The sequence below is a fragment of the Lipophrys pholis genome (assembly GCF_963383615.2).
Source record: "Lipophrys pholis genome assembly, chromosome: 2".
Taxonomy (NCBI): domain Eukaryota; kingdom Metazoa; phylum Chordata; class Actinopteri; order Blenniiformes; family Blenniidae; genus Lipophrys; species Lipophrys pholis.
In genome coordinates, this window is record NC_137636.1 from 38,575,647 (window position 1) to 38,595,502 (window position 19,856).

General features: G+C 45.3%; 1 protein-coding gene across 2 annotated transcripts; it reads right to left on the reverse strand.

Moving 5' to 3' along the window:
* LOC308125797 (uncharacterized protein) lies at positions 1-10,784 on the reverse strand. Of its 2 annotated transcripts, XM_080489790.1 has the most exons (14): positions 10,570-10,700; positions 9,263-9,453; positions 8,784-8,939; positions 7,273-7,414; positions 6,641-7,055; positions 6,344-6,604; positions 6,108-6,252; positions 4,841-4,984; positions 4,683-4,738; positions 4,137-4,327; positions 2,201-2,595; positions 2,019-2,115; positions 1,606-1,777; positions 1-621 (listed from the first exon to the last, which is right to left on the reverse strand). In XM_080489790.1, exons 1-14 carry the CDS (start codon positions 10,690-10,692, stop codon positions 485-487), a joined length of 2,625 nt encoding a protein of 874 aa, XP_080345916.1. In that variant the 5' UTR covers positions 10,693-10,700; the 3' UTR covers positions 1-484. The 2 variants fall into 2 exon arrangements, with proteins under 2 accessions (XP_080345916.1, XP_080345915.1); XM_080489789.1 differs by having other exon boundaries at positions 6,344-7,055; positions 10,570-10,784.
* Between the last annotated feature and the right edge of the window lie 9,072 nt (positions 10,785-19,856).

The following is a 19,856-nucleotide window of genomic DNA, read 5'->3' on the forward strand; positions in this document are numbered from 1 at the left end:
GCACGCACTCGCCCCCGGCTAGCTCAGTTGGTAGAGCATGAGACTCTATAATCTCAAGGTAGAGGGTTCGTGTCCCACGCCGGGCGCCACCTTCCTGTGGGCTCTCCACCTGCAGGAAGGTTCTTAATGGGTTCTATGTGATCTGGGTGACAGTCCTTGGGCTGGACCTGGAAATGGATGAGCGGGAGAAAATGGATGGAGGGATTGTGTGTACTCTATACTTTTAGATTCCTGTTGCAGCACATTGCTTTCAGCTGTCTGTAAACTGTTCTGTAAATAAAGATGATTTGGCTTGGATTGACTGAAGAAACAGGTTGGGAACCAGGAGTGTAGAAGACACATGACAACCTGAAAATATCCGCAATGTAATACAGGCATCTTTTTTAACTTGGTTTAATTTCTGTACAAACATTACATCTCCAGTTCATTGGCTTATTCAGTAACTGTGATACAAATCAAAATGACCCCCTCCCTATTCTTGTCCTCAGCCGCTCTCAGAGGTGGGCAGACGCTGGTATTTAGCGCCGGATCTTCTGGATCTGTAGATCACAGCTCCACACACCAGCAGAGAGCCCACGATGAAGAACAGGTTCAGGCCCAGATTCATGCTCGGACCAGACACTGGAACAAAGAACAAAGAAGTTTCCCTCTGGTGGCGTTTCATCTGCCTCAATGTCTGATTGCTGTTCTCCACCCTGATGTGTTTCATCTGCCTCAATGTCTGATTGCTGTTCTCCACTATGATGTGTCTCACCTGCCTGAGTGTCTGATTGCTGTTCTCCACCCTGATGTGTTTCACCTGCCTCAATGTGTGATTGCTGTTCTCTACTCTGATGTGTTTCATCTGCCTCAATGTCTGATTGCTGTTCTCCACTCTGATGTGTTTCATCTGCCTCAATGTCTGATTGCTGTTCTCCACCCTGATGTGTTTCATCTGGCTCAATGTCTGATTGCTGTTCTCTACTCTGATGTGTTTCATCTGCCTCAATGTCTGATTGCTGTTCTCTACTCTGATGTGTTTCATCTGCCTCATTGTCTGATTGCTGTTCTCCACTCTGATGTGTTTCACCTGCTTGAATGTCTGATCGTCTTCACCTGGTCATTTCAGTACACACTAAGCTTCAGTTCCGAGTTATCAGTACCAGTTTTTCCAGGCGTCTGTTCTGACTTTCACGTTTCCAGCACACCTTCTGTGTATCAAGTGATTATTGGATCCTGACCCTCGTGAAACATAGAAGCCTGACCCTCGTGAAACATAGAAGTGTAATCTATGTTTCTTCCAACAATGGTCTCAGCCTCCCCATTCATTCTGCTCTGTAAAAATGAAAGGACAGTCTTGTCGACTGAGCTGTTAAGTCGTGTGTTTTCAGTCAAACCCTCACTTCTCTCTGTCACACTGACCTCAATCTAGCAGAAGGAAACAAGCGCTGAGATTTAAGAGTTCATAGATGATCTAGAGATATCAGAAGCAGAGCTTTTCTGGGGTCAATAGAGGAACTGAGCTTCCCCATCAGTACAAACTGCTGTAGTATAGAGTGTTCAGGGATCAGAGCAGACTGAGGTGTGCTTCAGGAGAGCTAACAACAACCCGCACTGCTCGCTCACCTTCACTGTCTGAAGCCTTCAGGTGCAAAGGACCCTGGGAAATGGAGTGACTGCTGCTCTGAGCCGACGCTGCTCTTTTCCCACGATGACTTCCTGGTGGGATGCATCCCTTAGAGCAGCGAGTGTTCGGGGCGCCGCTCTCACACAGGATGACCGAGCAGCTGATGTAGACCTGCAGACACAGGGACAGGAAGTCAGGAAGAGACGTGAAGAGGCATCTTTCACATGAAATAAGATGAAGATCTTTATAACAATGACTTCCTATAAACTGTGAGAGGACGACTGTCACTCCAATCAGCCGATTGAAGTTATTTGTGGGATTACAGTTCAGTTAATGACTTTTGTCTTTTCAGGAACTGAAAATGTTCAGAATCTCTGAAACTAAATCATGAAAAGTGTAAATCAGTGGTCACCTGGTCGTGAGCTCCGATGAACTCAAAAGCCTCCATTCCGAACCTGAAGACAGACCTGGAGCTGGGGTAGATCTGCACAGTTGGATCCTTCACACACCTGCAACAGAGCAGTGATCCTGGTTCAGAGACACACAGAGACGATTGTCAGGTGGAGCAGCAGCCTGTTCACTGAGGACACCCACCCATCCTCTATGATGGTGTAGCTGACGTGGGAGTTGGGGTTGTCGTAGGGAGTGGCCCTGCAGGACTCCACAAACAGCTCTGTGTTGGGGATGGACGAGGTGGCCTGGATCTGCATGTAGATCATCTGTTTGAGGTACACCTCCACCGGGTAGGTGCTGCCGTCCACCTGCTGTCTGAAGCGCTGGCTCTCGAAGAACTCGAACTGGAAGGTGAAACTACCGAAGCCTCTCTCTTTGAAGGCGTACGGGTTCTTGTGGTGGAATCCCAGAGTCACGTTGGTTCTCTTCGGGTAGATGCAGGAGATGGCGATATCGACGTCATTGTGCCTGGAGATGATTTCTTCTGGGTCAGAAGATGAGATCTGGTTCCTGAAGGTGAGGTTCTCCTTGTCCTCCTGAAAGAGGACGTGAACTCATCAGAAATTTGAAAAGTGCTTTGGTTTTGGACGCTGCCTCACATCTGGGCATAGTTCATGACACCGTTTCAGAATGCACCGTTTTATTGTTTTCATTTCTGAAAAGTATGTTTTTACACATTTTATGCAGTGAAAATGATGTAGTGTCCATGTTGGTCCACTAGTTGGTGCTGTTAGTTTTAGTACTGAAAGCACGCACAGATATGCAGCAGAGAACAATGAGCTCTAAACATCAATAATGGGAGAACAGTCAAAATAAAACCTACAAGTTGGATTGTTATTACGGTGACTGTCAAAATAAAAGTATCAAGTCCGGGAGAATATAGACTGGGAGTCATGACATCACGGAGAAAACTTTGTTCTGATTGGCTCTACTGGGCATGTGCAGAACTATGAGTTCCTGTGGCCGTGATGACCAGCAGCAGGAGAAGAGTTTTATGGAAGGAGACGACCTCCGAGCTTTTTCAGAATGTGTTGTTTTCGCCTGTTGACATGGAGACGGCGTGGGAGTGTTTTCAAAAAGTTGCACTTTGGAAGCCATTTTCAAAAAGTTGTGTTGTCAGTTGCTCTGAGCACTGTGTTCATATAAATCAACAGAAGGTTTGCGTTTTCACTTCAAAAAATTGTATGTAACTGGAGCCTTACTATCAAGTTTGATTTAAGTTATTTAAGTTATTTGGTGTAACTTTTTATGGGCTCTCTCCTTCTTTCCGCTGTCGTCTGCTTCCCGACTCATGTTTGCGAAATGTTCAAATGTTTTTGTATTCCTTGCATGATGAGTAGTGGTATTGTTTTCAGATTCTTTTGATTGGCCTTTGTTTTTTGACTAGTAGTGATACCTACTGGTCAAACCTTTGTATAACTGCATCACATTAGTGGTGCATTATTCATTTTATCACATCATTAGATGTTTGACTATCCCAGGCGGAACTATTTGTCAGCAGTCGTTTCCAGGGGGACACACATTTAATAGGTAGACGGACCATAGTTTATTTGTTTTTCCTACAAGTGGTATGTATGTTTGAAAGTGTTTTATAGAAGTTTAAGACCAACTTAAGATAATACTTACCTCCTGTGTTTGTGTAATGCAGCCAGTGAGATTAGTATATTGCTTGTATAATCGTTTTTGTTGTTTTTAGTATAGTGCATGTAAAGGCAAAAGTTAAAATATTTTTGTTCTAAACACAATTGTAAAACGCTTCATTTCATGTGTATATAATCGCTAAGAGATTTAATTCATGTGGCGTTAAAAGTAGGTTAAAGGGCTGATTTTGGAAATAGTTTAACAGCCAACTTATTCTGTAAATAACAGATTATAACAGTTCACAAGGCATTTTATTGTTATAAGTGTTAGAATGGCATAAGTTTGAGTTATTTAATTGTGAGTTATTAACTATTAAGTAGTTTGTGTGTGTGTGTGTGTGTGTGTGTGTGTGTGTGTGTGTGTGTGTGTGTGTGTGTGTGTGTGTGTGTGTGTGTGTGTGTGTGTGTGTGTGTGTGTGTGTGTGTGTGTGTGTTACCTCCACATAGGTCCCACAGGAAGTCAGTGACATGAGCGCCACCAGGTGGGTGGCATTGGACAGCGTCTTCAAGCTGCACTCTGAAGAATTGATCAAGGTTCTGAGATGCAGGCTGTTTTCGTTTTGCCTGATGATGTTGTTCTTCTCCACTTCCACCTTTATCGTCGTTTCGTTGCAGGTCACAACAGCCTCTGTTTGCAGAAATGACGGGAAATGTGAGGACGAATGTTTGGTCAGTCATTTCTTTCCTGTAACAATACTTCCTAGCAAAACCCAAAAAACCTATTCTTTTGAACATTTTCTTTATTGTCATTTTGAATGGAGCCTTGCTTGTACGGAACATGCATTTGTGGCATGAGCAGCAGAGCTGAGGATCCCACAGCTGCATTGAAAAAAATTCATGATTAAGGTCTTCAATAGAATCGCATTCATCGTAATTAAACCAAGAAAGATTTCCTGAAGTTGTGAGGTACATTTATTTTACAGACACACTTTATTGTGAAAACTGAAAACTAGACAATGGATGAAGATTGAGTTTGAACTAACCGTGATGAGCAACCTCAACCGTCACACAGCGCAACTCTGAGTGATAGACCCGGTACCTGAGAGGAACCAGAGAGGAGCAACACGACGGCCCAGGAAAATCAAAGTCTGATTTCAAGATAAACTTCTAAATTTGACAGGTTTTAGTTGTTTGAACTCACGTGTACACGGCCTCAGAAACAAAGCAGATGGGGAAATAATCATTGAGCTCATTTTCAGTTGGAGTCCATCTGATGACGTAGGAGCCTGTGGAGAGTCTCTGCCAGTAAATACCACTGGGTCCCGTCAGAAGAAGGCGATAGATTCTGCAAGAGAGGCAACGTTTGCAATCAGGAAAGAACTTCTAATTGCGTAAAAGGTCTTTTTCTGGTTTTCTTTCATGGACTCTAAAGTATGTTGTATGTTGTGTTGTTGTGTAAATTAATGAACAACATCAGGCGAACTCTGTTGGTGATGAAGAGTTCGCCTGATGTTGTTCATTAATTTAACTGCTCAACTGCAAACTGTGCTACATGCTACATGCTACATAGTTTCAGGCTCACACACCAGTGATGCTACATGCTACAGAGTTTCAGGCTCACACACCATTGATGCTACATGCTACAGAGTTTGAGGCTCACACACCAGTGATGTTACATGCTACAGAGTTCCAGGCTAACACACTAGTGATGCTACATGCTACAGAGTTTCAGGCTAACACACCAGCGATGCTACATGCTACATGCTAAACATGATAAAGTGACTGATCCTCTCATCCCAAGCAGCTCAGTCCCTCGGTTTACAATAGCATAGCGCAGAGCGGAGAGACAGAGGCTGATGAAGGTGACAGAGCGTCCATAGAGGCTAGTGGGGGTGACGTAGTGCCGATAGAGGCTGGTGTAGGTGACTTAGCGTCAATAGGAACCGGTGGAGGTGACGTGGCATCAATGGAGACTGGTGGAGGTGACGTAGCTTGGACATAGAGGCTGGTGGAGGTGACGTAGCATCGACATAGAGGCTGGTGGAGGTGACGTAGCATTTACAGACTGGTGGAGGTGATTCACAGCAACATTTAGCCGTTGCACATCGTTATGTCTGGAGTATGAATTAGGCCTAATGGTATTTAACAAGTAGCCTACTCATGTCGGTACTCAGTATCGGCAAGTAGCTAAAGGTCAATACTCGTACTTTATAAAGGTGGTATCGCTGCATCCCTGTTACTTTTAACAATGTCAGAGAATAGAATAGAATAGAATGCCTTTAATTGTCACATGTACAGGTACAGTGAAGAGCAGCAGGCCACCATAGAACTCCACTAAAGGTTGCCTCTGATTCTAGGTTGGGAGCTACTGGTGTAATAGTGGTGTGTCACCACAGGACCCCCCCCCCCCACACACACACACACACACACACACACACGCACACCCACACACACAGTGCTATCCTTACGAGGAGTATTGCGCAAATGATGTGACTTGGATTTCCAGGGTGCGGTTGATGAATGCAGGGATATGTGCGCCATTAGCCGGAGTCGGTGCCGTGAAAACAGGAAAATATTCACCGTCCAAGCATGAGGGTGCTGTGTGATCGTCCACTGTAAACAAGACAGAGACAAGTTCAATGCAAAACTGACACAATGTGAGCGTGTGAATGAGAGATTCAATGTTGAAATCTTGGTAGCGTACCTAAAACAGTGAACTGCAGAGGAAGTTTGCTCAGTGGAGGAATTGTTGCTCTGTAACTGTCGAAAGGTGTGCTGGATATTAGGCCAGGTGTGGTTGTTATTTGCTCAGGTGTGTTCTCTGTGTTTTCTGCTGGACGGAGTATGTCAGTTGTACCTACAGCAGCAGTTGAACCAGGTGTGTTGGTTGTACCTGCAGTAGCAGTTGAACCAGGTGTGTTGGTTGTACCTGCAGCAGCAGTTGAACCAGGTGTGTTGGTTGTACCTGCAGTAGCAGTTGAACCAGGTGTGTTGGTTGTACCTGCAGTAGCAGTTGAACCAGGTGTGTTGGTTGTACCTGCAGTAGCAGTTGAACCAGGTGTGTTGGTTGTACCTGCAGTAGCAGTTGAACCAGGTGTGTTGGTTGTACCTGCAGTAGCAGTTGAACCAGGTGTGTTGGTTGTACCTGCAGTAGCAGTTGAACCAGGTGTGTTGGTTGTACCTGCAGTAGCAGTTGAACCAGGTGTGGGGCTTGTACTTGACATAGATGTTGAGTCAGTTGTGGATCCTAAGAAGGCCTGACGTTTACGCCGGGCCAATGAAAGGGGATGCTTCACTGTGTAAGACCCGTCAGAATAGGACAGTTTGATCTGTTTGGTGGGGAAATCTTCCACCACCAGCTCAATGGGCTGGTTTCCGGTTCGACTTCCGCCTCTGTAAGTCAGGGAGCAGGATTCCTGGAGAAATGGGAAGATTCAGTGTTCACAGCTGTTCTGGAGCTATTTTTAGAAGTGCAGAATTTCTTTAAAAAGTCTTTAAAAAGTTAGGCAAATTTGCAGTGGGTCGTTGCATCAGCGGTCGTAGTAATTAGTGGCGGAACAAAGAGATCAGACATTAAAGTGATGTCAGCTTTAACACCAGAGTTTGTTTCCAGTGCGTTAAATTAATCTTCACCTCAACGAAAGAGAAATCCTGATGGAGGCCACACAGATAGCACTCGTATGTCCTCTGGCTTGTTGGGACTCTGCATCTCACGCCATCGCCATCGGGGTCAAAGATATTTAAGTTGAATGTTCGAGGGCAGTTCCTGGTGACTCTGAAACACGACATTGAGCTGAGTGAGAAACGCCCCCTGGTGCCCAGGCTCTTCATCCAGTCATTGTCTGTTGGCTGTAAGGCGACGGACCTGACCGTACTCCTCTCCTTCAGAACAAAACAGGTGAGGATGCTGCACTAAACCTAACAGAAAGCCAGGACTAGCATCCTGTATCATACAAGAATATGAATCAGACTATTGGGCGTTTCAGAGGGAACTGGTCTGCCAGCAACTCTGAAGCAGACACATTGTCCTCAATGGTGGCGATGCTGAACACTGATCCACTGAAAACCACTCCTGGTCTGAGATCACAGGTCTGCTCCCTGCTTCATGTCCACTCTGGTTCATCAGGTCTATTTGGTTGTGCTCATTCATGTTTCATCTTCGAAAGGCCCCTGCACGCTCCCAGAAGAGCCAGCCAGCACGTCGCCCAGCTGCCAAAAAAAGTTCTAGTCCGGCAGGAGAGTTCATTATTCCAAGAAGAAACTGTTGCCACGCCCCCTCACAGCAGTTTAAACTTTTCAACTGCGCAGCTTAATTCTGATTTGTGGTTCCCACGGCCGTAGTAACTAGTAGTTCCTCTGTGGTGTCATGACTCCTAGTCCATATTCTCCTGGACTTATGGTACTTTTATTTTGACAGTCACAGTAAAAACAATTGAACTTGGTTGTTTTATTTTGAGAGTCACCGTAATAACAGTCCAGTGTGTGTGTGTGTGTGTGTGTGTGTGTGTGTGTGTGTGTGTGTGTGTGTGTGTGTGTGTGTGTGTGTGTGCGTGTGTGTGCGTGCGTGTGTGTGTGTGTGTGTGTGCTTTCAGTATTAAAACTAACAACAGCACCAGATAGTGGACCAGCATGTAAACAACATTGTTTTCAGTGTTTTCAAAATGTTGCAATGTATACGTGAAAGTTTTCTTTTAATGAAAATGTAAATATTATGCATTTTTTTAATTTTTCCATTTTGGAAGCTGTTTTAAAAAAGTTGTGTTTTCAGTTGCTCCGAGCATCGTTGTTGTCTAAACTGACACCCAAAACGTAATGAAAGCTTCGTGTTTTCACTTGAAGTCGTGGCCATGTGACGTCTACACCACCTTCCGATACAAACACCAGTGACCTTCTGACCACGTCAGCTGTCGCTGACTTCCTGTCCTCCCTGAACCAAGTCTCAACTCTTCCTCCTGGTATTTGTCCAGCATGTTAATTCAGAGCAGCTCAATTCGAACACGTGTGAGGCATGTAAGGATGAAGGCTTCTTGAATCAGTATTCAAAGTTACTTCCATTGATGAGGTTTTATCTGTTTGCCATGACAGAAGCAGTTTTAAACATTTCTTTAACCCGACAAACTAAAGACAAATAGCTGATTGATTACCTGACGATGGGCAGCATGGTGGAGATGGGAGGTCTGTTGGGTTTTCTGGTGTCAGATCGGGTTCCTAAGTCCATGTGCGCCATCATTCTGAAGGGAATCGAATATCCTCTGACGTTCGATACCCACTTTCCATAAGAGTTGATGTACAGAGGAAATCTGTTTGGGAAAGTGTCTGAATGACTGATCTGCTTGAATGACACACTTTTCAATATTTTCACAGTTTTACATATATATATATTTGTGTGGATCCGGATGATACCCCAATGACCTGTGGGGGCAATGTGCAGCAGAGTAAAACCCCTGATGACCTGTGGGGGCAGTGTTTAATTGTGGTGACCGTCTTGGTTGTGGAGTGGAAAGTTTGACACCCTTGGTTTAAATTTGATCTATCAACTACAAGAAATGAGTTCAGTGCCAATTTTCTCACAAGAATAGTTCAAAACATACAAAATATTTGACAGGACTTGTTTTTCTCTTACCGAATGGCGAACGGTAGGTTGCTGGGAAGTTGTATTTTGGTTGTCATTTCCTTGAGGCACCAATTGAGGCGGTAGGATTCCCATGCTATCTTCGCAGCGGAGGTCTGAAGAGTGGTGCCACATTTACCATAAAGGCAGGTGTATGGATTCCTGTAGCAGTAGACCATCGCCTGTTTGTCTCGAAGCTCCACCTGAAGACAAAAGCTCCATTTGAACAACATTTCAAGTGATAATGCATCATTTTTGCATTTTCCTTTCAGAAAAGTCTTTTGTTCATGAAGCAACATTTTGAAAACGATGTCCATTTGCAAAGCAAGGGCAGACAATGTAGTTTTCATATTAACCTACCAACCATTCAACCAACCAACTAACCAACTGACCAATGAACCAACCAATGGACAAACCAACCATTAGACCAAACAACCAATGGACCAACCAACCAACAAATGGACCAACCAACCAACCATTGGACCAACCAATGGACAAACCAACCATTAGACTAAACAACCAATAGACCAACCAACCCATAGACCAAACAACCAAATCAACCAACCAACCAACCAACCAACCAACTAATGGACCAACAAACCAACCATTGGACCAACCAATTGACCAACCAACAAACCAACCAACCATTAGATCAAGCAACATAAGGACATGGTTGAATGGACCAACCAACCAACCATTGGACCAACCAATGGACCAACCAACCAAACCTTAGACCAAGCAACTTAAGGACCAATCAGCCAACCAACCATTGGACCAACCAATGGACCAACCAACCAAACATTAGACCAAGCAACATAAGGACCAACCAACCAACCGACCAATGGACGAAACAACCAACCATTGGGCCAACCAATGACCAGCCAAGCAACCATCCATTGGACCATCCATTGGACCAACTAACAAACCAATCAACCAATGGACCAACCAATGGACCAACAAACAAACCAACCAACCTTTAGACCAACCAATAAAAGGACTAACCAACCAACCAACCAACCAATGGACCAACCAACCAACCATTCTACCAACCAATGGACCAACCAACCAACCATTGGACCAACCAATTAACCAACCAACCAACCAACCAACCAACCAACCAACCAACCAACCAACCGACCATTAGGCCAACCAACAAAAGGACAAACAAACCAACCCAGTTCACCAACCAACCAACCAACCAACCAACCAACCAACCAACCAACCTACCAACAAACCAAACCCAACAAGCAGCAAAGAAAGATATATATGGTGGAAGTGAATGAGATGCTGCAGAATACCCTGCAGAGACTCCGCCCTACCTGATAGGTCCCACCTGAAGACACCCACTTTGGGCTGATGGTCAGAGATCCACCGTAGAAGTACTGGGCCCAGCCGGGCGTGTTTGTGGCTGCAAGCAGCATCAGCAGCAGGAGTGAGGCCATCCTGAAGAGTCACTGCCTTCAGCAAGACCGGCGCAACTTAAATATCGAGCTACAAGGAAGTAAGATCATTTCCCAAACATCCAAACATGTGTAGCTGAGCCTGTCCCGCCCCCCCCCCCCCCCCCCCCCCCCGCATCGTTCTCACTCTTATCATGTTGTCCATCTCTGATGCTCGTTGACATGTGACATATCTGAACCTTCACTCGGTACACAAGAATGTAGCAATAGCAACATTAAATACTTTCACAGCCAAGATACAGCAAGAAAACTAAGATCTGTGCAGATTTACAAACAAACTTTAGATTAAACAAAAACAATGCAGACAAATAGTAAGAATTACTTTATGTGATGTTTCACTGCAGGTTTGTTTTCAAATTGATTTTAGCATTGCACTTTTTAGTGTAATTACAGCCATTCTCCAGTACCCATACTGTCCATACTTGTGTTCTCGTGTACCCGTGAAACGTTATCAGTGGGTGACCAAGTACTGCTCCAATTCCTAGGCCGTTTCTCACCGAGTACACATGGAATACCCGGATGTGTTTTGGCTCCACTTTATCAAAGATGCATCAACACAGACCTGTGCAGTCTTGGGAAGATAAATTACCCATAATGCATTTGACAAGAGATGCCGAAGGAGATGCTGGAGGAAAAAACACAACGGTGAGTGAAAAATCTGAAATATTAGTGTCATTGTTTAACAGAGTGTAGTTTTAAGAGTATTTAAAATGTTGCTCGTAAATCTGCATTTCCGCATTGCAAGTGGTTACTCATGACGTATGCGAGTAAGAATTGGAAAACGGCCTAAAGCTCTGTGACTTGGTGCCACAGCCATGGATACTGTCTGGAACTGTACAAGATAAACAGAGACTAAGGATGGAGAGCCTTCATCAGGAAGTCAGATCATCACTGTGTTCTGTATCGGCCTAAACCCCCGACCAGATCATCACCACTGGCTACCGATACCGATGCTGAAGAGAGACCACAATCAGTCACCTGCTCTGCATGGAGGACATGAAGCTGTACCCTAAGAACCAGCAAGACTTTTGTGAAAGTGAATATTTTGATGATCTGCTCCATCCTCACAGAACTGAGCTGACCTGAGACCTCCTGATATCACCTGCTGAAAGACCCTCTGCCTGCTCACAGACACAAGCAGAATGAGTTCATCTGTGGGAGCAGCTTTTGTCCAGGTACGAAGTTGAAGAACCTGCGTTTAATGGCAGCTGGTGAATGTAAATGTCCAGTAGTTGTGGGTGTGACTGTATGTTTCTGTGTTTGTCCTGTGATGGACTGCACACCTGTCCAGGTGGAACCTGCCTAGGTCGTGAGTTAGACAAGTGGACCAATACCAGAGGAGCAAACACCAGCTACTGGTTGACAGAGCACTTTCCAGAGATGAGGAGAGCAGACATACCAACCTGTGCACCACCTGGATCCATAACAAGAAGGTCCATGGCACTGAGGGCCACATGCAGGGATCCTGGACTGTCTGGAACTCTTCGAGACCAACAGATACTGAGAGCCTCCGTCAAGAACTCCAGGGACTTGTGGAAGACAACCTGGAAGAAAACTCAAAGCTGATCGGCCAAGTTAACATCAAGTGCAGCAAATTCCAGGAGGATGTACTGTCACAACCCCCCCACCCCCCACCCCCACCACCACCACCACCACCACTACCAGCCCTTCACCAGGACCATAGAGACCATGGTCTACCGTAGTGGATCAGATCCCAGGTGTGGGCTGTGCAGAGATGAACCAGAGATGGTCCAGAACTTCGTAGAGGGGTCTAAGCCAGCAGGATCAACATATATGGAGAGACAAAACCAAGTGGCTGATAGTGTAGAGAAAGATCGGTGCCCAGTAGAGACACAAAGTACCCAAATCAGGATGGGACGATCCTGGTCCTGTAGGACTTCAGCTTCCAGACTGACAAACAGCTGCTGGAGAACCAGCCAGATGTTGTGGCAGTCCACCAACAGCAGGAGAGGAAACAGATGGAAGTGTCAGTAGCAGCCGGCAGCAGCAGCACAAGGAAACAACAGAAGGTTGAGATGCACCGACGGATGAAGGAACCGCTGGAACAGATGTGAAGGTTCCCATATAGTCCTCAACCACTTTTTAATTACATTATTAAACATTGCAGTTCTTCCAATCTGATTTTGATCAAATAAAAACCAGCAGGTGACTAAGGTCATGAAGTCTTTATTTTACTTTTGTTTCTTGGAAACACTTTTATCTTCATCACATTCTTTGTTGGTAACAGTAAGTCTTTGATATATTCTCATCAGTCCGGAACATGTCAAAGAAAAACAAACAGCCGCACCTCCACTTGTCTTGTCAATGCAACTGTTGACAGATTTAATCTCCCACACCTTCCAGATCTGGTTGACACCCATGTAATTCTTAATCGTCACATTTTGTCACGCTAAAGCAGGGGTGTCCAACCTCGGTCCTGGAGGACTCCTGTCCTGCAGGTTTTAGTTCTCTCCCTGCTTCAGCTGCCCTGAATCTAATGATGATGTCATCACCAAGGTTGTGAAAAAGCCTGATAACGAGCCCCTCATTGCAACCAGGTGTGTTGCAACTGGGAGGAGCGAAAGCCTGCAGGACGGGGGCTCTGGAGGACCGAGGTTGGACACCCCTGGTCTAGGGTCTTCGGATGTGCTTCCACGTCTCGTTCACAGTTTTCATAAATGCTCCGAGGTGGTCGTTGACAGACAATGGCTTCCTGTTGACAGCGGTTTTAATAAACGTTTTGAGAATTCACAGGTTGCAAGTGGTCACAGATGATGGTTCCCACAATTACAAGAAACTATATTTGTGAATCAGTTTTCAGACATTAACTGCAGCTCAAATTACTTCACAAGAAATTACATGCACACCTTAAGTACTGTTTTTTTATGTAAAAATACAAAAATTACTGCCAGTCTTTATGAATTAATATAAAATCGTCTTCATCCTGATCAAGTATATCAAGAGATGCACCGTACCACTTTTTTAAAGGATGAGTACGAGTACTTTATACTGAGTATATCTCAGACTGTGGACCGAGGGACTGAGCTGCTGGTAATGAGTGTATCAGTCAGACTTTAAGCATTTTTAGCATGTAGCATGTAGCATTGCTGGTGTGTTAGCATGAAACTCTTTAGCATGTAGCATGTAGCATATCATGCGGTTCGCTGTAGCAGTTAAAGAAACGAAGGACTTCGGACTAACTCTCCTCGTCCAAATGAAGTTGCTGGTGTTCGCCTGCGGGCGACGCTACCGACACACAAAGTTACTTAATAGTCGCCGAGTCGTATCGGAGAGCTTTCATGAGTACTCTGAGCAGTATCGAACCTGAGACTGGTATCAGTATCGGTATCGGTATCAGTGCATCCCTAATTACAGCATTCATAATTTAATACAATGAATTACATCAAGAACAGAATGACTGATCTTACAGATTTCTTTAAGTAGCAACGATGAGTGTTAAAGGTCGCAGCAGGAGACGAGTGAATCTGATCAAACACTTATGTGAAAGAATATTTTCACCTTTATTTACAGATAAATATCTGCACGCATGTTTGAATAATTCCATTGTGAGAAAAATGTCTTGTTTAACTCTGATAATCTCTGATTTAAGAAAACATGAAACCTCCCAACAATGAGGAGAGAATGGAAGGAGCAGGTCCCCTGGCAGCTGTTCACACTGGAAACCACACAGGAATTCTTCCAGGTGTTCATGGAGTTCACTCAACAACAAAGTCAGAACAGAACAGCACAGCACAGCACAGCACAGCACAGCACAGAACAGAACAGACCCTCCGGGTGCTGGTACCTTCATTTTACCTGCAGCAGAATCAGTTCAAACTTTTCAGGTCCTGTTGGCGACTTTTTTTTGAAAAGCGACTAGCGACTTTTTCTGGTGTTATTGGCGACTTTCTAGTGCGTTTGGCGCCTCTGAGGTGAAAGCAGGTATGGTTCTACAGTCACTGTGGCCAATGAGCAGCAGGTCCTGCTTTGGGCCCCTCCCCCGTCCAGAGTTCAGTCTGACAGTCCCTCCCTCCCTCCTGCAGTCAGACCAGAGGACACCCTCACCACACTACGTCCACACTGAGAAGGGACCGCGCAAGGCAACCGCTGCTTTACTCAGCGGCAAGTCAATATAAATGTGTTTTTAATCCCACTAAAACATCCAATCAATCACTGCCTTTGACTCACACAGTCCTATTTCAATGACAAAAACAGAAACACTAGAATCAGCAGCAGAAAGCTCATTTGCAGTTCTAAACATATCCAGGGTGTTTTTTTTTATTTACTTTGTCTCTTCTGCGATGTTATTCCTCTTTCCTACAGCGTGCCTTACAATTGCACGCTAATGTCCAATTATGCAAATTAGATGATGACATCATTTAGCGACTTCTAGCGACTGTGAGGACAGCCAATAGCTACTTTCCTTACTGAGGAGTTGGCACAAATATCAGAACACTGTAAAAGAGGTAAAAGGGAGCACTTGTCAAAACTAATCCTGGAAAACTGCCACGACTCACGCCTGCTTTTTAGAACCATTGGTTCTGTTTTAGATGCCCCACAGTCTGTGTTCCCAGAATCCTCCCCTGAAATGTGTGAAAACTTCCTGCAATTCTTCATTGACAAGGTTTTTGTCACCCGGGCCCTGGTAACAGGCTCCTGGTTCTGATCCTTCTAACTCGGCTCCTTGTCCGGTTACACTTGACGAGTTTGAGCCGGTGACTTTGCAACTTTTAGGGGATGTGGTTGCACATTTGAAGCATTCAGGTTCCCCCCGGGATGCTATCCCTCCTCATCTTTTTAAAGAAACCTTCCACAGCACAGGGCAGCTCATCCTCACTATTATTAACTGCAGCCTTTCATCTGGTGTTCCTGTGCTTTTTAAACATGCAGTGGTGCAGCCCCTTCTTAAGAAACCAGGCCTTGACCAGGCTGTCTTGGCTAATTTTAGGCCGTTCTCCAAGCTGCCTTTTATATCAAAGATTTTGGAGAAGGTTGTCCAGGCACAGCTCAAGGACTACTTAGAGGAGCACAACATTTTAGAAGTTTTCAATCTGGTTTTAAACCCCTTCACAGCACAGAGTCAGCATTGCTCAGGGTTTTTCATCACATCCTCCAGGCAAATGATCGTGGTGATCATGTGGTTCTGGTTCTGGTTCTGGTTCTGGACCTGACTGCTGCATTCGACACCGTGGACTACAACATCTTGATGTCCCGGCAGCAGCACCTGGTGGGCATCCGTGGTACTGCTCTGGCTTGGTTTAAGTCCTATCTGGCAGACAGAACCATGTGTGTTAGCCTTGCTGGCTCTGAATCCTCCTCTGCTCCTCTCACATATGGGGTTCCACAAGGCTCAATTCTAGGGCCCCTGCTTTGTCCCCTGTACCTTCTCCCACTGGGCTCTGTCCTCAGGAGACAAAGCGTCTCTTTTCACTGTTATGCGGACGACAGCCAGATTGTTGTCCCACTGAATAAGGAAGATGTCTCCTCACTGTCTCCTCTCCTGTCCTGCCTTGAGGACATTAAAACCTGGATGGTTTTTAACTTTTTAAGTTTTAATGAAAACAAAACTGAGGTGATGGTGTTCGGGCCCAGTGGCTCCTGTGAACCCCCTCTTTTTGACCTGGGTCCCCTGGGTCCACATGTGAAGCCAGTGGTTCTGAACCTGGGTTTTAGAATGGACAGTGATTTTAAATTGGACTCTCAGATTAGGGCAGTGGTTCAGTCCAGCTTCTTCCACCTCAGAAGGTAAAGGTAAAGACCATTCTGGCCCAGCAGCACTTTGAAACAGTAATCCAGCTTTTATTCCGTCCCGGCTGGATTACTGTAACGCAGTACTTTATGTTGGAGTCGGCCAGTCGTCCCTCGCTCGTCTCCAGTTAGTCCAGAACGCTGCAGGACACCTTCTACCTGGAGCAGGTAAGACGGAGCACAGAACCCCGTTCTGGCGTCTCTCCACTGGCTGCCTGTGCAGTTTAGAATTCGTTTTAAGATTCTTTTATTTGTTTTTAAATCTCTGAATGGTCTTGCCCCGCCCTCCCTCTCTGAGCTGCTCCACCCCTACACCCCTGCTCGGTGCCTCCGGTCAGCTGATCAACTTCTTCTGGAGGTACCGAGGTCCAAACCAAAGCTCAGAGGGGACAGAGCCTTTTCTGTTGCAGCCCCTCTGTTGTGGAATGAGCTCCACTGCCCGTCAGACAGTCCCCCCCCCCCCCCCCCCCCACCACCACACCCCCTCACTGTCCACTTTTAAAACTCATCTTAAAACCCACTTCTATTCCTTGGCTTTTAACCATGTTTGAGACTCTGTCCCTGGTTTTATTGTTTGTTTATTGTATTTCACTGTTTTTACTCTTTACTGTACTTTTTTATTTTGTCTTTATTGTAAAGCACTTTGGCCACAACTGTTTTAAAGTGCTGTATAAATAAATCATTAAAGCTGACTTGACTTGACTGCTGATGAGACGAACTGATGGAATGAAACACACACACACACACACACACACACACACACACACACACACACACACACACACACACACACACACACACACACACACACACACACACACACACACACACACACACACACACACACACACACACACACACACACACACACACACACACACACACGTTTGTCTTCATAGTTCATTGTGAGAAGAAAGGAAACTGAACAAACTTTACTAATCTCCATGTTCAATTCTAAACATCCACCATAAAACTGGAAGACGTCCTCGACGGCCCGGGTGCTGGTGGTGGAGACGGGCAGCAGCAGCAGCAGCAGCGGGAGGAGGAGGAGGAGGAGGAGGAGGAGGAGAGGTGTCATCCTGTCCAGAACTTGGCTGTCCGGAGTTGAACTTATCAGAGAAGTGAGATGAGAAGGAAATGTGATCCTCATCAGCTCAGTCAGGTATGCAGAGCAGGTTGAACTGGCCTGGAGCCGTCAATCCTCCCTCTTCTGACTCATCCTGCTCTTCATCACCGTCAGTTCACACCTGGAGGCCTGGAGACCTGCAGGCCTGGAGACCTGGAGACCTGGAGACCTGGAAGAAGTCACTGTGGTCTCTGCTGTTTCACATCATCTTCATCTTTTTTGCGTCTTCATTTCAGAAAATTTCACGTTTACAAGACAACATTCATGAAATGATGTAGTTTCCATGTTGGTCCACTAGTTGGTGCTGTTGTTAGTTTTAGTGCTGAAAAACACACACACACACACACACACACACACACACACACACACACACGCACACACACACACACACACACACACACACACGTTTGTCTTCATAGTTCATTGTGAGAAGAAAGGAAACTGAACAAACTTTACTAATCTCCATGTTCAATTCTAAACAGCCCAGAAATTCCCCGAACATTCCGATAACAATCTTTTTGTTTGTTCAATCTGCTGCACACCTCCCACGCCACCACATTCTGTTCTTCTTTTAATAAACACTACAAACCAAGCAACGAAAGAAGATCCAGCAATAAAGACAACAATGAAAGACTCAATGGCTCGTCACTGAAGTGCTTCTGATGAATCTCTGTGATTGCATGCTTCATTCCAAACCTCCGTGACGGAGACAGTCACTGCTGGGAAAGGCAGATTGTGCAAATGATTGACAGGTGATTGTCTCATTGGGCGGGAACAAAACCACAACACCCTTCATATGGGTGGAGGCGATCAAATAAACTGCCAACATTCTGCCAATTCTGATATGTTGGGAGTCACTTCTTCCTCCTCATAAATCACAGCAGCTGGTATAAATATCTCTTCCTGACATGTTATTAACATGTCGTAGACTCTTATTAGACACTCATTTAAACTGTTGAACATTTCCACCCAACAAGGATGATTCAAGTCATTCTGAAAAGTTTATCACTTCCAAACGTTTGACCAAAAATTCAACAAACTTCCAAGTTCACACAGATGGAATCTTCTGGAAGCGTCCTTCTCGGCCCCGTTGACACAACACTTCAAGTAAAACGCTCCATTTTCGCATTTTTGTTTCAGAAAAGTTTGACGTTTACATGGTAACGTTCTGAAAGTGTTTCCAAGGAAACGAAACGACAGAAACAATGAAAAAGCTGTTGGTCTCGTTGGGTCATGTTGAGTTTTTCATCTCTTTCCACAACGACGAGTCAGAGCCTTGTCAGGAAGTTGGGTTGTCAGTGGCTCCGAGCGCCGTTGTCGTGTAAGTGCTCCGGATGTTTGGTGTTTTCACTTGTAATTGTTTCCGTGTGAACAGGACTTTTGTTGCATCTTCATCAGTGTCTGTTCAGCCTCACCCACTCTTCACCCATTCATCCAATCACTTCCACATTTCCTCCCGTTGCTTTCACCTCGCAGTACTACCTTGTTGAAAGTGACAGTATATCAACAAAGACCTCCAATTAACATCTTGCTGTATTCTATGTGTTTCCTCGAATTCATGATACAGCAAAAGAATGTTTCTGGTGCAAATGACCAAACCATCATGAGCATAAAGTGATGGTTTTTGATGTACAGATACTGAGTGGACCGCGAAGAAAGATCGTCTGTGTTGACCCTGAAACTCTGGTCCTAGTCCTGGTCCTGGTACTGGTCCTGGTCCTGGTCCTGGTCACCACGACCGTCGTAACTAGTTCCTCTACACATGCTCAGTAGAGCCAATCAGAACAAAGTAATAACAATCCAACTTAGTGGTCTGTCCACTAGAATGTCCCTGTTCTCCCAGTGTTCATGTTTAGAGCTCATTGTTCTCTGCTGTGTGTGTGTGTGTGTGTGTGTGTGTGTGTGTGTGTGTGTGTGTGTGTGTGTGTGTGTGTGTGTGTGTGTGTGTGTGTGTGTGTGTGTGTGTGTGTGTGTGTGTGTGTGTGTGTGTGTGTTTTTCAGCACTAAAACTAACAACAGCACCAACTAGTGGACCAACATGGAAACTACATCATTTCATGAATGTTGTCTTGTAAACGTGAAATTTTCTGAAATGAAGACGCAAAAAAGATGAAGATGATGTGAAACAGCAGAGACCACAGTGACTTCTTCCAGGTCTCCAGGTCTCCAGGTCTCCAGGCCTCCAGGTCTCCAGGCCTCCAGGTGTGAACTGACGGTGATGAAGAGCAGGATGAGTCAGAAGAGGGAGGATTGACGGCTCCAGGCCAGTTCA

What these genes read in the sequence shown, in the direction of transcription:
- LOC308125797 (XM_080489789.1), bottom strand. Translation starts at nt 10,692, where the DNA reads ATGGCCTCACTCCTGCTGCTGATGCTGCTTGCAGCCACAAACACGCCC. An exon ending in TCATTTGCGCAATACTCCTC is followed by an intron (nt 4,985 to 6,107) that starts GTAAGGATAGCA and finishes CCTCTCTTGCAG; the next exon opens with AATCTATCGCCTTCTTCTGA. An exon ending in GTTTCTGAGGCCGTGTACAC is followed by an intron (nt 4,739 to 4,840) that starts GTGAGTTCAAAC and finishes GGTTCCTCTCAG; the next exon opens with GTACCGGGTCTATCACTCAG.